Genomic DNA, 16,555 nt, shown 5'->3' on the forward strand with positions numbered 1-16,555 from the left:
TTTTCAGGGCTGGTTGTTTACTTTGGTTATGGCATCTGGCACAGTAAAGAGAACTTGCGAGGACCGAAGAACCATGGGGTCACCGCACGTTATGTGGTGTTTCCAAACAGCAGCCTTGAAGAAACCGTGCAGCAGGTCCAACCAAACGTTCAGGACACCATGGGAAGGGCAGAGGTCATAGATGATGAAATCCAGAAGAGATGATACCTAAAAGGTCTATTCTGACCCAACATGCTAGGAAACCCTTATGTTGTACACTCTCCTTCCCTGGAAGGAATTTACCATTTGCACTGAAAATCACATTAAACAAGTCTTTTATACTTGTACAAGAAAGCACAGAGAACATACTCAAGAGATATGTTTCTTCTACAGTTTGTAACTCTTGGTATGTAAAAGAAGCCTCACAAGCTAGATCTAACTGCACAAGGATAATGTTTTGGTCGTGTCATACAATTACATGGGTAATGTGTCCCATATATGTCTCTATATTGGGAAGACAGACCTGAGCCCCACAACTGTCTTTATGTTGGAAAGACAGTCCTCTGTCCCATAACCTTCTCTATATTTGAAAGACAGTCCTAAGCTTTTGGTACCTTAAGGCCTGGCTACTCAGGACCTCAAAATGCAGATATCTGACCTACTGGTGTTATGGGGAAGTATTATGTAGATGTGGTATGTTTTAATGAATTGTAGTTTTTAGTCCCCCTAGAACAATTGTTTGTTTACCCTAGTCAGGGTTTTAAAAAAAATATGGAAAGGACATTTCTTTATTATTATTTATACATAAGTTATGTACACCACTAGGTTATGTAATTAACAAAAATAAAAAAACACATACAAAGTACAGTAACCCATGGTCACTAATTGGCAAATACCCGTATAATTTTAACTAATGAAGGTTAAGGTACGATCAGTTCTGTACTTCACATATTTTGTCGATAACAAGAAAAGGTTGCACATAAGTAACCAACCACAAGAGCTATGAGAGTAATCACTATCTCTCACTCTATGGCAAAATGACCTTGATGTAGTAAGCTATGTGTTCTTGCTGTTGAAATCTGCTTGGAATCGTCAACACTTCCGGGTGCTCATTAGGTTTTATTGCGGTATCAAGGAAGATCCTGCTATACATCCACTAAGACCGTTTTGATTTGTGCTTATTTTGTAAAAGAAAAAATAAATAAGCATCAGAGAAGTGTTGGCTGGAGTCTGCTGCTGGGATAATCCCCTAATAAGCCTTGGAAGTATTGTGGGCTGTGGTTTATTCAGTTCATCTCTGCTGAATTCTACGGATGTTGTTTGGCTTGTGTGCCTTTCAGGATCCAGCAGTTGGCCTTGTATGGGTTGTATCTTTGAATGTTTTCTCTTGCTGTCTCTAAAGTAGCTCTTGAATTTTGCGAGGTTGGCACATTTTTTCTTTCTCCACATGGGCATGGGACAGGCCATGGCAAAATTGATTCAAAACGGAACTTTACTCATAACCGCTAAATAAAAAATAATGTTCTTTAGCATACTGTCCAGATTAATAATTATGCTACCAAAATGCTGTAAATTGCCTACAGCTTTGCTCCTGTTTCTTCTTGCTGGAGGCCGCGATTTTGCTGAAGCCCAGAGCACCTGAACAGCAGTAAATCATTAAGAGGAACTGAACCCATCGATTTTAATGGTTTCAAAAAAGTTACATTCCTAGAATGCTGGAAATTGCTAACTGTCACATTTTGTTTGTGTCCTCAAGCAAACTGTCAAACCATCAAATGGCTGGTGTCATAGCTGATCACATGTGCAACACTAAGCCTCGGTTCACACCAGAGGCGGCACGACTTGCAGGTCGCCTCACCGAGGCGACCTGCACACGACTGCCCGGGCGACTTGCAAAACGACTTCTGTATAGAAGTCTATGCAAGTCGCCCCAAGTCGCCCCCAAAGTCGTACAGGAACCTTTTTCTAAGTCGGAGCAACTTGCGTCGCTCCGATTAGAATGGTTCCATTGTACTGAACGGGATGCTACTTGTCAGGCGACCTAGGTCGCCTGACAAGTCGTCCTAGTGTGAACCGAGCCTTAAGCAGTTGAAGATCAAACAGAAGTAGCTTCATTAGCAGTAAAGGATAGGAGGGTTTAACTCCACTTTTACAAGGGATTGTTGACGTTAATCAGTTGAATAAACAGAGCCAGTAATTTGACAGTATTTTCGACAATGAAAAAATGTGAGCATGAAAAGCCCACATAGCCAATGTACTGAGCCATATAATATAAAATATAGAAGATTTAAGTTTTAACATATAAATGTTAGCAACATCCGAATTAAACAATGGTTCTAACGATACAAATGCATAGACTTAGAAGTGTAATGTTTAAGGCCTCTTTCACACGGACGATCCGTTCAGATCCGCCTGTCAGTTTTTTAGGCAGGCCTGAATGGACGCTCCATAGACCTCTATGGAGCACCGGATGTCAGCGGTGACACGTCTGCTGACATCCGACCCGCTCCGATCCAAAAAAGTGTGATGGAGGAAAAACCTACTTTTCCATCTGTCATCGGATCGGGTGACGACGGACTCTACAGTCCGTCGTCATCCGATCCCCCATAGGGGAGAGTGGCGTTCTGACAGGTCCGCAGCGACGGACCTGTCATTTGCCTGGTCAGCGGGGGTCGACGGATCGATCCACCGCTGAGCAGAGCGGGCTCCGTACACGGACATGGCCGTGTGAAGGAGCCCTAATGGGGCGTACACACGGGCGGACTTTTCAACCAGACTGGTCCGACAAACTTTCCAGCGGACTTCCAACAGACTTTCTAACGAACGGACTTGCCTACACACGATCACACCAAAGTCCGACGGATTCGCACATGATGACGTACACCAGACTAAAATAAGGAAGTTGATAGCCAGTAGCCAATAGCTGCCCTGTCAGTCTTTTGTCCGTCAGACTAACATACAGACGAGCGGATTTCTGGGTCTGGCGGAGTTACGACGTAAAGATTTGAAGCCTGTTCCAAATCTAAAGTCAGTCAGATTTGCGACTGGAAAAGTCCGGTGAAGCCCACACACGATCGGATTTTCTGCCGGATTTGGTCCGTTGGCGTCCATTAGACCAGTCCGGACTAAAAGTCCGACCGTGTGTACGCCCCATAAGGCTTGTTTCAGTACCAAAAGTAAAGATTGTACATATCATAACAATCTAAGCCATGCCTATGTCTGAGGGCCGGGCCTTCAAACCAAGGAGAAAGAGCAAGAGCTAGAAAAAGAGAGGAAGGAGAAAAGGAGCCCCAGGGAATCGCAATGCAGGGTTGCTAGAGTGACGAAAGAGCACTTTCAAACCAAGATGGCTGAACATGGGCAATCCAGGGTTGCCACACCCAGAGAAATTTCCCATGAGTGTCTGACAATATGGCTGTTTGCTTTTCATTGACCATAATGTCATTCATTCAGATTTTGGCTGCTTCAGAATTGGGGTTTTCCAAGCCCTTGCTATCATCAATTTAATTGCAGTAAAAAAGGTGTAATTGTCGCTCTCTGCAAAGTATTTCTTCAATCGGTTTGCAGAGAAGGGTTTCGGATGGGGTTTGTTTGAGGTCAGTATGAAGCAAAGTGCGAAGTAGAGCATAAACCCTGACCCAAAGTCTGCACACCTTTGGGCAAGACCACCAGATATGTGTCATTGTTCCAACGTGTGAGCATATACTCAAACAATTAGGTGGGTAGGCAGGGATAAAATGTGCAAGCCTAGTCAGCGTGTAATACCATCTATACAAAATCTTGTAGGCATTTTCCAAGATGGGGTTTATTCCACTTTAAGGCTGTCAGCAGATTAGCCTCTACAAATTCGGCAGTGCCTAAAAATGGAAAACAACTGAGCATGTGCAGAACAGGGTGAAACAGTGTATTACTGGATTTTAAACAGCATAGGCATTTATTTTTAATGTTTTTTTTATGTAGCTATACTTGCAAAAGGGGCCAGCCTGAAGTGATCTAGCAGGACTTCATTTTCTGATTAAAGTTCCACTTTAAAGCAGAGAATACAACCTAAAATAGTAATTTCTTCAGTGTGAATTATTATTCACACATTAAAATGAGAGGTTCAGTAGAAGAGAAGCGTTCAGTATGAGCTCCAACTTGAGAAATAAAGACAAGAGCATGTACTGGAACTCACAGTATTGACTTGCTTTGTCAAAAAAAAAAAATTACCCAGTGACACACAAATAATATGGAAAAGATCACTGCTGTGACCTTTCAATTATAGGCTCAATTATAGAATTCTATAATGGTTTTCATTACAAAACACAATTTTATAGTGTATAGTAAAATCTGGTGAGCATGACCTCAGCATGTGCATAAATTACATTCTATAGACAATTTTAATATCATTTGGTGGACAGTTAACTTCATTGTGATTAAAAGTGTTGTGTCAACTGTTCTGTAAAGATGCAAAGTCACCAGCATTCCAAATAAATGCCTTTCATGTGTTTATTGTGAAGATCGCGTCACATAAGGCATAAGAAACCGACATTTTGGAGCCTGGCGGGGGTCCCTTTCTCAAGGCGACATCGAGACCCTGTGAGGCAACCAAAGCATCTGTTGCTTATGCCTTATGTGATGCTGCCCTTACAATAAACATGTAAAATTAATTTATTTTGAGTGTTGGTGACTATGCATCTGGCTTTGGCACGGTACTATCTGGGGCATTCACTGCCAGCACCCATCGTTACAAGGTTGAGTACTGTGAGGATGGCAGCTTCTCTTTGGACTTTAGTTGTCAACTGTTCTGTCATTTAACAAATGGTGCACAGTGATCATTTATACTTGAAATTCTACTATATTCAGCAAAATGCTTAACATATCTACGTGTAAGACATTAACAGTGACAAGGGCATCAGAATTCTGCCTTTTGTACAGCTAAGATTTGTATCAATGTGTCATTGTTCTTTGTTGGGTTTAGAGGTCCACATGTTCCAAATCACAAGTTGTACTTCTCATTATAGCAGAATATATGGGTATTCTGCTGAGTAAATATTACCATATCGTAAATGAAATACTGTATACATTCTCTTTTGGGAATGTAAGACCTTGTGTGATTTTTGGGGTTCATGCCATTGTCCCATCAGAAGGCTGGCATTACCAAAACTAGAAGTACTGAAGAACGGAAACTTGTTCAGAGAAAGACAGACACAGTTATAAGTCAGGTTTTGAACATTTCCTGTTTTTTAAAGAACAAGATAAAACTATTCCCTCCAAGAAATGTATAGTTCCAGTGAAAAATGTTTGTAATGGTCATTAGTATGTTAAATGGTATAGCAAGTATTTGAATGGCATATTTATTCATGACTATTTTGAATAGGAGCAATATAGATTCCTACATATGTATCTGCCTTGTCTAAAAAGCAGAAAGGATTGGATTACACTCCTGTACATAAATACCTGGTGATCCTGCTAGTGCCTAAGAATTTGTGTAGGGTGACCATGCTGATTGAAATCACTGCAGTGTTGTCACGAGAAGGAACCCTTCTCCTCAGTGCAGTCAGTGCTGGGTTTGCCTTGATCCACCTGCGGGCATTGTAACTGACCGCATAACCCCATAACAACTGGGGAGAGGTGTGGGCATGGCTGCAAATCGGCATAGTGGGATGCTCTGGATTGAACACAAAATCCCGTCCAACCTTGCTCTTGTGGCAATAAAGTGCAGTAATTTTAAATCTCTCCTTTTGCATGACAAGACATGTTGGTACCCACCACAAGACCCTGGAACCTGTTACTGGGACCCTAGACTTCAACTACCCTTGTTAACCATCACTTTTTAGGTGTGGCCTTACTTGAGTGAAATTTGAGCAATGCTGTTTTGCATTTAAAGGAGACATCCTTAGGGTTGTTTACCTGGACTAGGCGGCAATCCCTATTCAAGGTTCACATATCGCTGCAATCCCATGGGGTTGATTTACTAAAGCAGACTGTTCACTTTGCAAATGTATGATCACTTAGCTTGGTAAATAAGGTTAATCTGTGTTGACTTTGATTACCCAATCATGTGCAAGGGATATCTAACAAAACCGAATATGATTGGATGCGTGGCGTTCCAATAACTTGACCCTGTTTACTAAGTGAAGTGAACTTTCACTTTCCAAAGAAAGGCCTTTACTCCCTTTAGTAAATCCATCTCGGTGTGTCCATTTGTAAAGAAAGGGGGATTAAGAATTTGCCATTTCTGTCTATATATCACTGTTTTTTTTTCTTTAAACAAAGCTCATCTATATGTTGCTGTTACATGACACAGACTCAAAGCTTGCTATGCACATATAACAGAAAATTGTTACCAAATACTTACCGTAATTTTCCTTTCCTTGCTCGGCATCATGCCATCACTGTGGATCAACTCCGCCCCCTTGACCCCCAATAGGACCTTCCTGATTAGTAGCAGGCAGTATCTGGTGACTGTGTTTTTGTGAAGAGCTTGCGACGGACCAGGGAGGGCATGTGCTGGCATGACGCCGAGCCAGAAAAGGAAAATTATGGTAAGTATTTTGTAACAATTTTCTGTTTTCCTGGCTCTGATTCATGCCATCACTGCAGGATCTAACTAGCCAATCCCAAGGCGGTAAGAACAAGATATAGACACCAGGTGCTGCTACAGAACAAACTTTTTATTATGACAGAACATTAGACAATACTGAAGCTCCCATCTGAGCATATCAAGATGACACCACATCCAGCTTATAGTGCCTAATGAAGGTATTAGGTGACTTCCAGCTAGCTATGATTAAGCACCATGGTCTTGTGTGAAACGTGTTAGCTGCTTGTCCTTGTCCCTTTTGTTGATGAGGTTACTGTATTGGATTTTATTGCAACAATAAAGATGCCTTCAGCAGTGTGCGGCTGTCCAGGTGACCTAGAAGGAGAAACCATGGCCTCCTCGACCAGAATGAAGCAATCACGATAGCTGGTACTCCTTCCTCCATGATCTTTAGTAGTGACCTGAGCAATAGGCGGGAACAGGTAAACTGCTTTGAGGTGCCATCTGAGAGAGAGCATCTTGGGCTAGCGCCTGTGGATAGGCAGGAAAAGAATTGAGGCACCTGACAGTTGAACGGTATCGCCCTTAAGGAGGCCAAATGGATCTATAATCAGAAGGCAACTATGCCCCCAGGAATGAACACGGCACTCACTTTTAAACCATTTCTGTAGAGGTGTAATATTCCCTAGAGGGATCTTTGAGGCCTGCTTTTGCTGCACTTCGGATCAAACGATATGGGAGCCCCCAGTTATTGGGAATAAGTAATTGTGAATATAATTGCTGTAATTTTTATCTTTGAGAGATATACATTTTTTTTTTTGTATTGCTGTTGATTTTTTGCGGTCCTTTCTCTGGCATCAATAAGGGTGGTCTGGCATGGTTATGTGGTGAGGCATTCGGGCACCCCTGGTGGACGAGGAGGTTTTTCTTCTCCTCGGTATCTGTCTGCCTTAGCGCCTCCTGTCTGCCAAAGGAGCTGTGCATGCCACCTCTTCATTGCAGTCTCTGACGTGGTTGGAGGTTGGGCGCATGCGCTCTTACAGGGACGCCCGCGCTGGATATGATGTCGGTGAGCTGCGTCTGGTTCAGTCATTTTCCAGCGGGATCTCCATTTCCCCTCCTTTCCCCCTTCCCACGTCCCCTGGGCCTTCAGGCCTAGACAGTGAGCCCCCCCAACCCCGTAAACTGGCGTCCAAGGTAATCGTGATCCAGTCTCCAGGATTGATGGGCCTGCCCAAAGAGGTTGCTTCCCCTGGTCCACCACAGAAGGCTGTTGAAAATAAAGCGAGGAACTTGGAACTTCTGGTTCAGAGAACTGCGATGCCACTGATCTAGGAGACAGAACTTAAACCTCCTAGTATGCCACTGTGCCCAAGCCACCGCTGGAATACATGCCGTTAAGAGGCCCAAAAAGCTCATGGCCCCTCGTACAGTGATTACAGCTGAAGACATCACCTCTGCACACACATGACTGATTTTGTCCTCTGGCACGAAAATCTTGTATTGCCCTGTATCGAAGATCATACCTAGGTATGTGATGTTCTGAGTCGTGTGAGGTGGCATTTTGGGAAGCTGATCATCCAACCGAATTCCATCAAGATCTGCAAGACTTGGCCCCGGTGCTTCACGAGAAGATCTGTGGACAGTGCCAACATCGTCCAGATAGTGGAATATGCGAACACCCCTTTTGCAAAGAAAGGCAATCGCCATCACCAAGACTTTTGAAAAGGTCCTTGGAGCCGAACTGAGGCCAGAGGGTAGACATTTAAACTGAAAATGGCTGCCGCTGAAGTGGAACCTGACATACCGCTGATGAGCCGTGGCGACTGGGATGTGAAAATAGGCGTTTTCGAGATCTATAGATCATCCAATCATGTTTTGTACCACTGCGGATATGGTCTTGAGTGACTCCATGCAGAAAGATTCTTGTTTGAGAAAGACATTTAGGTATTTGAGGTCCAAGACGGGGTGCCGCTTGCCAGAAGAATTCCGCACTAGAAATAAAGGGGAATAGACGCCTCTGCCTTCTTCTGATCTCTGAACCGGAACTATGGCGTGCAGACTCAGCAACTCTGAAACATAAGATTCTAGCGACATTCTCTTCTCTGAAGATGCTGGGGTCTTCGTTAAGACAAAAATTTGCTGGAGGTGGAGTTTCGAATTGAAGACGAAACCACTGTAGGACTCACGCCATGCATCCGATATCCTTTCTACCCAGATGTTGCCAAAGTGGGCCAGTCTCCCCCCCACTGGCAACATCTGGGCGGGCAACCCTTCAAAAAGACTTGGTAGTTGTCTTGGGAGGCTGACAGGCCTTGGACTTTGCTCGATCCCCAAAGGAGTTGCGTCGGCGCCACGGAAAACTGTTAAATTCTTTACCTAGGCGGTAGGATGCGTCTCTGAATTGCTCTTGAGGTCTCCTGTTTGTGTGAAAGGACTGTGTACGGCGTCTTCAATCCTGGGGGAGGAGGCCAGATTTCCCTCCAGTCACCCGATGTATCACATCCTCCAGAGTTTTCCCAAAAAGTGTTCCTCCTGAAAATGGGATAGAACATAGCCCATGTTTAGAGGCAGAGTCTGCAGACCAGTGCTTCAACCTTAAGGCCCATTTGGCCGTGACAGAATGTGCCATAATTTGTGAAACAAACCTCACTAGATCTATAGCCGCTTCCGCCATATATTCCGCAGGTAACTTGAGGCCCTGGAGGCTAGTAGAAACCGCTTCCTCTTCACACTGAGATCCAAGAGCCAACTCCACGTTTGAATACCATACTTTAACAACCTTGCTACAGAAGTTAGGGCAACAGCTGGCCTGCAGGCTGCCCCTGCTGTAGAGAACACCCTTTTTAAGGTCTGAATCAGCCCTTCTCTCCATGGAGTCCTTGAATGATACGGTTTTCTCTCGTGGCAGAGTAATATGCCTTGCCAAGTGTTGTATAGATGCGTCAACCTTTCGGAGGCGTATCCCAGGGTTCTAAATCTCACGGTTGGAATGGATTAAGTTTATCTACTCTGTTCTGAAATGCAGGCTATCCTATCCTATCAGGCTTAGCTCACTCATCTTTTATTAGCGTCTTTATCTCCTCCATAAGAGGAAACTTAGGATGATCCCTCTTCAAGTTGGGGTAATATTTCCTTCCACAGGAACCGAGGCAACCTCCTCCCATTCAATCACCTGCTTAACTGTCGCAATGAAAGCAGGAATTAGGGAAAAGTCAAATTAAAATGAATCCATTCCATCCTGTGCCCCTTGAGAGTCCGTATCAGACCTGCTGGAGACCAGCCCTGGCTCTGGTGAATCGTCTTCCTGCACTGCCTGGTGAGTAGACCTACTCCTCCTGGAGGAGGTGGACAAAAGATCCTTTACACTATCCTGAACTGCTTCTTTAATGTACCGCTTCATATCCTCGTTTACCGCTTGGCTGGACTGAGACCTCCCTGAAGCATGATTCACATAACCGTTTGGATGGCATAGACACGCCTTCACCAGCCCAGCAAACACTGGCCACTGGACCAGTCGGATCCACCGCCCTTCTACCCATAGATGAGCCCGTATGGCAATGTCTAGAAGATGGGATGGGTGAAAAAGATGATTCTTGATGAACATGGTGTCGTATGAACTTTGAACTTTGCTTTTAGAATGGGAAAGATGTGGAGATGGTGAATGATTGCTGGATGAGGATATCAGTCTCTTGTGATTCTTGTGTAAAGAGCCTCTCCCCCTGGAATAAAGAAGGATTGCTCAATATTTAATAAGGAAGAATGATTAAACAGGAATCCATAAGTGGACCCTACCTTTCTGTAGTCTTCAGCGTCTCATCCACAGGAGCTGGCAAGCTCATCCTGGGCTAAGAAGGAAGGAAGGAGGGGGGGGAAAGGAGGAGTAGAAGATCAAAGGTTTAACTCTACTGAACAGCAAAAAAATAAGGCAGACCAACCTGCAACACTCCCCAGCAATACAGGTATCAGGGCACAGACAGGCAGTAATCTAGGAATGTAGATCTCCTCTCCAGCAGTACAAAGACAGATGCAGACTGTAGGAAGATAGCAGAGGAGCCATGCAATCCAATACCCTGGCACAGCTATGGCTGATATCCTTACCCAGCTCACACAACATTCAGCTAGGGCAGCAGCAGAGAAAAGCCACGCCAGCACTTTAAAAAGTTGCCCCTCCACTCAACCAATGAGCGTCCAGCATTCCCTGGCCAATCAGATGGTGCTCTGATGTGGAGCGCAGGAAGCCGAGGGAGGAGGAGCCTCGAGTGCCGGCCAAACCACCAATAGGAGCTAATAGCTTTACTGCTGACCAGCGTGAAACGCACGCTGGCTACATTAGGAGAGAGAGTTAGATCCTGTCCTCTGAGGCATAGAGAAAAGAGAGAGGGAGCCCAGAATGGTGGCTCTAGCTTCACTAAAGGCTTCATGCATATTATGTGGCTGCTCTACCCCAGGAGCGCTCAATCTCAGGGGGATTTACCCCCAACAAGAGGACCTTCCACCTTGGGAATCTCGGTGGGAACAGAGCGTTATCGGGAATGTCTGGAGCGAGGACAAAAAAGAACACTCATCAGGTATTACCTGCCTATTATACTACTATTCAGGAATGTCCTATTGGGGGTCAAGGGGGCATAGTTGACCTGCAGTGATGGCATGACGCAGATCCAGGAAAGGTTTTTTTTTTTCGTTAAGCCTGCGGGCTGTACAAAAAAAAATCTAACCGACCCTCTATCCATGCTATTCAGCACACAATTCCTGCTGTGGCTCTTGTATTTTGACAGCTGGCTATCAAATACCTCAAGAGCAGCTGCATCTGATCGGATGCAGGCACTACCTGGTTAACAATTTTCCACCCTGCTCCTTTAAATTTTTCAGGGATGTTGGGTGGAAAGGTGGCAACAGGTCCACCCTAGCAGTGAATTCTGTCAATTTCATCAGGATTTAGGAAAATTTGTACAGTATATGTCAGCTGTAGACAGTATATTTGTTTTAAGCAATCAAGGAATGTTGGCACACTTTTCATATGCGCTCCTATACACTGATCGGCCATAACTTTGACTACCCATCTAATTATGAATAGGTCCCCCTTTTGCCTTCAAAACAGCTTTGTCCCATTTGAGGCATGGATGCCACTAGACCTCTGAAGGTATGTTGTGGTATCTGGCTCCAAGCTGTCAGTAGCAGATCTTTTTAAGTTATGTAAGTTGTGAGGTGGGGCCTCCATGGATCAGACTTGTTTTTCCAGTGCATCCCACAGATGCTTGATTGGTTTGGGGTCTGTAGAATGTGGAGGCCAGGTAAACAGTCATTGTGTTCCTCAAACCATTCTTGAACCATTTTTGCAGGGTGCATTATTCTGCTGAAATGGGCCACTGACATCAAGGAATACCATTTCCACAAAAGGATGTACTTGGTCAGCTTCAATGTTTAGGTAGGTGGCACATGTCAAAGTAATATCCACATGAATGGCAGAACCCAAGGTTTCCCAGCAGAACATTGCCCAAAGCATCACACTGCTTGCTGGTAGCATCTCTTCCCGAGATAAGCGAAGCACATGTACCCAGCCCTCCATATGATGGTAAAGAAAACAACATTTTATCAGACCAGGCCACCTTCTTCCATTTCTCTGTCGTCCAGTTGATACATGCCTATTGTAGACACTTTTTTTGGCTGTGGACATGGATCAGCATGGGCACCCAGACCGGTCTGCAACTATGCAGCCCCATACACAGCAAACTGCGATGTCCATTTTTTTTTTTCTGCTTTCAACACCTCAGCTTCAAGAGGAAGTAAAGTCTTCCTCTTTAATTGTACCTACAGATAAGCCTATAGTATGGCTTTACTTGTAGGTACTATAAATATCTCCTAAACTTGCACCGTTTAGGAGATATTTACTATATACGCTGCCGCTATCGGCGCATGCACACTGAAGGAACAGCCCACTCGTGATGTTTCTTCAGGACCCATGCTGTGACTGACGGCACCCACGGGAGCGACATCATTGCGGCTCCAGCCAATCACAGCACCGGAGCCCGCGAAAATGGAAGAAACTCCGGGAAAGATGTCGGTCGTGGGAGCGGAGTGCGGGCGGCACTGCAGGGCATCGTTCTAAGGTAAGCCTTTTTTGTCTTTGCAGGGTTTTTTTTTCATTTTTTGGGGAGGGAATTTTTTTGTTTACAACTTCTTTCATTGGCAACATGTTTATTTGCTCCCTAATATATCACAGATGCCATTGTAAAGAGACAATCTGTTATTCACTTAACCTGTCGAAGGTCATAAAGTTATGGCTGATCGGTGTGAATTTGTATCACGTAATCACATAGCTGGTAAGGTTAAATAAAGACACCAGTCTATCCAGTTCAACCGGTGTGGGTGTGTGTTTATGTCAATATCACAGTTGGTGTATATTCTATATTTGTTTAGTAAGATAATTCTTCTAACTGTGAAGTGGGACCAAAACTGTTGGACATGCAGATGTGTCTTCTTGAAAAAAAATCTTAACGTTACACTCACTGCATGCTTACAAACTTCAAAGAACTGTAGGAATATCTATTCATGTTCTCTGCCGGTTTGATATTTGATTGTGTATCTAATATTCAGCAACCAGTACTGTACTCAAAGCTTTTTTCTCTAGCTGGTATAGAAAGGACTGTGTACGCAATGACCTTGTGAACTGGCTTTATTCATGTGATTTTCAACGTCACAATCTAATCATGCAGTTGTTTTATTGTATTATCAGTGCTTATGGCAACATGAGGGGGGGAAACCGCTTGTATTTTTGTATCAACTTATTTCACATTCTTCTGAAAAAAAAGTGCTCATCTTAAATCTTCTATTTACTATAATTTTTTTCAATTTTTTTTCCTGTTTGGTTTTAATGTACAGTGATGTATTTATTTAAGGAAAAAAAAATAGATAATAAATGTTTAGAGATGCAAAACTGAGTGTGTGTCTTTAAATTAATAAATGTTTACCTATTAAATTATTGTACATACAGTACATGTAAAGGTTCTTTAGTAAATTGGCTTAAAGTACTTGTAAACCTTGGTTATTAAATATGAAGAAAGCATATCCCTCTATAGTGTGGACTTGTCTCAATTAAAGCAGAACTCCACTCTCTCAATCAACATTGATTATTTGTAATCCTCATGCTGCTAGCATTAGTAAATAGATGTGATATACTTTCCTATTTACTTTAAATTTTTTTTTTTTTTTTTTACATTTCTTTAGTTACTTCCTGGTTTCCAGCAAAAGGAAAATGATGTCATACATCCCAGGAGTCTTCAGGAGGGAAGGAGGGGTTTGCTAAACTAAGCACACCCTCCTGTATGTATGCCTGAGCTAAGGGCAGATGGATTTAAAAAAGTAAATGCTACATGAATCATTTGCCCTTACTCAAGATGGCCACAGCCAGAAATGCTAGCAGGTGGTTTTCAAAGTGATTTCTCTGTAAAATAAAGCGTGGATGGATGGTTGAGTTTGCTTTGAATAACAAAAATGAATAAACAGCGTTTTTCATTTGTGGTGCTCAGATGATGTGTAGTTCTGCTTTAAGAGTGCTAAGTGTCATTTCTGTCTGCTACTTTGTTCCTCTGCTAATAACATGAATCACTTTTGACAAATATTCCTGACACCAAGAGGGAAACAAATGTGACGGGAGGGATCTCCAGCTGATTTGGCAGCCTCAGCTCTGTTCGTGTGTGCTGTTAGGGGGATGTGTCCCTTCCCTCCAATCAGATCTCAGAGCCCTCCACACTGAGCTCTGCAGAGTGTAACTTCAGCTCCTTTTTTTTTTTTTACTGAAATTTTTAGACAATCTTTTTAATACAGCACTTTGAACAGATGTAGAGAAGACTGCAGATAAACAGGAACAACTTACGTAGGAAGCTTTGTTTTATCTCTGTGTATCTCCTGAGGTCAGTCACTTCACTGGGAGGGTGCACAGATGTTTTAAAGCTGACTTTGCATTTCCTCTCCTTTTTGTCCTCATGCACATGTAAGTTTACTACGTCCGGTGTGCTGGAGTGTGAAATCCCCGGTGCTTTCAGGAGCCTGGGAAGCTGCTAGTGACATCTACAGCCACCAATACAAGTAGATGGCTGTATGCAGGTGTGCTCGGGGACATGCTGATGCATTGGCGGTTACCTGCACATGTGCGTACAGGGTCTCTTCCCAAAGGCAGAAGCCATCAGCGTTTAGCTGAGCATGGGTGTGTGTGTATAGCCATTCACTTGTATTAGGAGCAGTATGAGGCATGTGCAGTTCCTGGGTGCCTGAACATGTCTGGGGATCAGCGTAAAAGTTTAAATGCCTGGGGGATAGATAATGTACTTGCCTTTCCTCCAGCTTCTATGTGCAAGGAGTAATGTCATTCTCCTGCCAATGAGATTGCAGAGAATAGTGCGCACTCATTTTGTGAGAAGTAGCTGCAAAACAATGCTGGGTGCATCTTCTCCATGACATTTGGACTACTGTGCATTTTGCAGATTGCGCTAGGAAGACAATGGGGGTTATTTACGAAAGGCAAATTCACTTTGCACTGCAAGTGCACTTGGAAGTGCAGTCGCTGTAAATCTAAGGGGTAGATCTGAAAGGAGTGGAAGCTCTGCTGATTTTATCCTCCAATCATGTGCAAGCTAAAATGCTGTTTTTTATTTTCCTTGCATGTCCCCTCGGATCTACAGCAACTTTACTTCCAAGTACACTTGCAGTGCAAAGTGGATTTGCCTTTGGTAAATAACCCCCAATGTCACCTTGGCCTAGACCAGTGTTTTTCTCAACTCCAGTCTTCAAGGTGTCTAACAGGTCATGTTTTCAGGATTTCGATGAAACGGCTGTGGTAATTACTAAGGCAGTGAAGCTGATCAAATCACCTGTGCAAAATAATGGAAATCCTGAAAACATGACCTGTTGGGGCGCCTTAAGGACTGGAGTTGAGAAACACTGGCCTAGACACTGTTGGTAAAAGAATCCAGAGAAAAGGCAAGTATACTATCTCCCCAACTTTTTTTATGATTTATGTTACTCTTAAGCAAGAAGGAAAAGGTGCACCATGCATTAGACCTGCTTATGTATAAAAAAAATAATAAATTTGCATATATGTTTACACCTGTAAAAATAAAACTTGCGGTTTTCAATGGAATACCGCCTTCTCCCTGGTGCTGTCCACTGCAGACACTTATGTTCCACCTCTTGCTATCACTCAGTATCATTCAGCCTACTTTCCGTGAGCCCAGGCCATCATGGACACATCCTTGGGGGGGGTTTCATAATACAGCCTTGGTTCAAAGAATGCTGAATAGAGCATCACTAAACCATCCCAGTGTCACATTTCTGCACTTTGCAGCACTGAGAACCACCCAACAGCAGAGAAGAAGAGAAATGACACTCTTTATCATGTGGCCAGCTGGAAGAAACCTGGTTTTAGGAAAAACGTGTTGGAAATTTAGGTATGAAATGTTGCATACAAATATTTTGCGTTCTTAATTTTCAGGTGGCACGTTACGCTCCACATGCTTTTTGCAGGGGTTTTCTTATCTGCTTTGATTAAATTATTGACCGACACAATGGAATAAGTCAGAGCAGCGTCTCCTCTCCCTTCCTGCCTGGGCTCGATATGACATTTTAATTAGAGACAGTCTGAAAGTAATCAGTGATCCTGCTATGCTCTTCAAAAAAAATCCATGGTCTGTTGGTACCCCTGTAGTAAATGTTTGCAAAATATATATACAGTATATAATGAGTGAAACATTAGTTTGCCTATATTTTTTTTTACAAATTCTGCAGCCTTTTACAGAGTACATGGACTACTCACAGAAGTCCTTGTTTTAAAAGATGCTTTAGTCCTAATATCCCTACCACAATTCTACACAAAATCTTCCTTTAAAATGCACATATTTGCACACACTGTAGGGCCAATTTAGGTAGAAAGCAATAAATGTACTGTATTTGCACTAGGGCCAAATGTCTATACACCTGCAACCTCTGAGCAGATGGTGTGAACTGAGCTTCAGCTGTATAAAACAAGAGTATCAATCACCTAAACTAGCCATA

General features: G+C 43.4%; 1 protein-coding gene across 1 annotated transcript in view; it reads left to right on the plus strand.

Moving 5' to 3' along the window:
* The window catches only part of SLC7A4 (solute carrier family 7 member 4), a 61,100-nt gene extending 48,001 nt beyond the window's left edge, over positions 1-13,099 (plus strand). The window contains exon 5 of the mRNA XM_073629337.1: positions 8-13,099. Within this exon, the coding sequence (XP_073485438.1) occupies positions 8-204 (197 nt within the window). The 3' untranslated portion in view covers positions 205-13,099. The remainder of the gene's footprint in view (positions 1-7) is intronic.
* The last annotated feature ends 3,456 nt before the right edge of the window (positions 13,100-16,555 follow it).

Source organism: Aquarana catesbeiana, linkage group LG01 (genome assembly GCF_042186555.1).
Source record: "Aquarana catesbeiana isolate 2022-GZ linkage group LG01, ASM4218655v1, whole genome shotgun sequence".
Classification (NCBI taxonomy): Eukaryota; Metazoa; Chordata; class Amphibia; order Anura; family Ranidae; genus Aquarana; species Aquarana catesbeiana.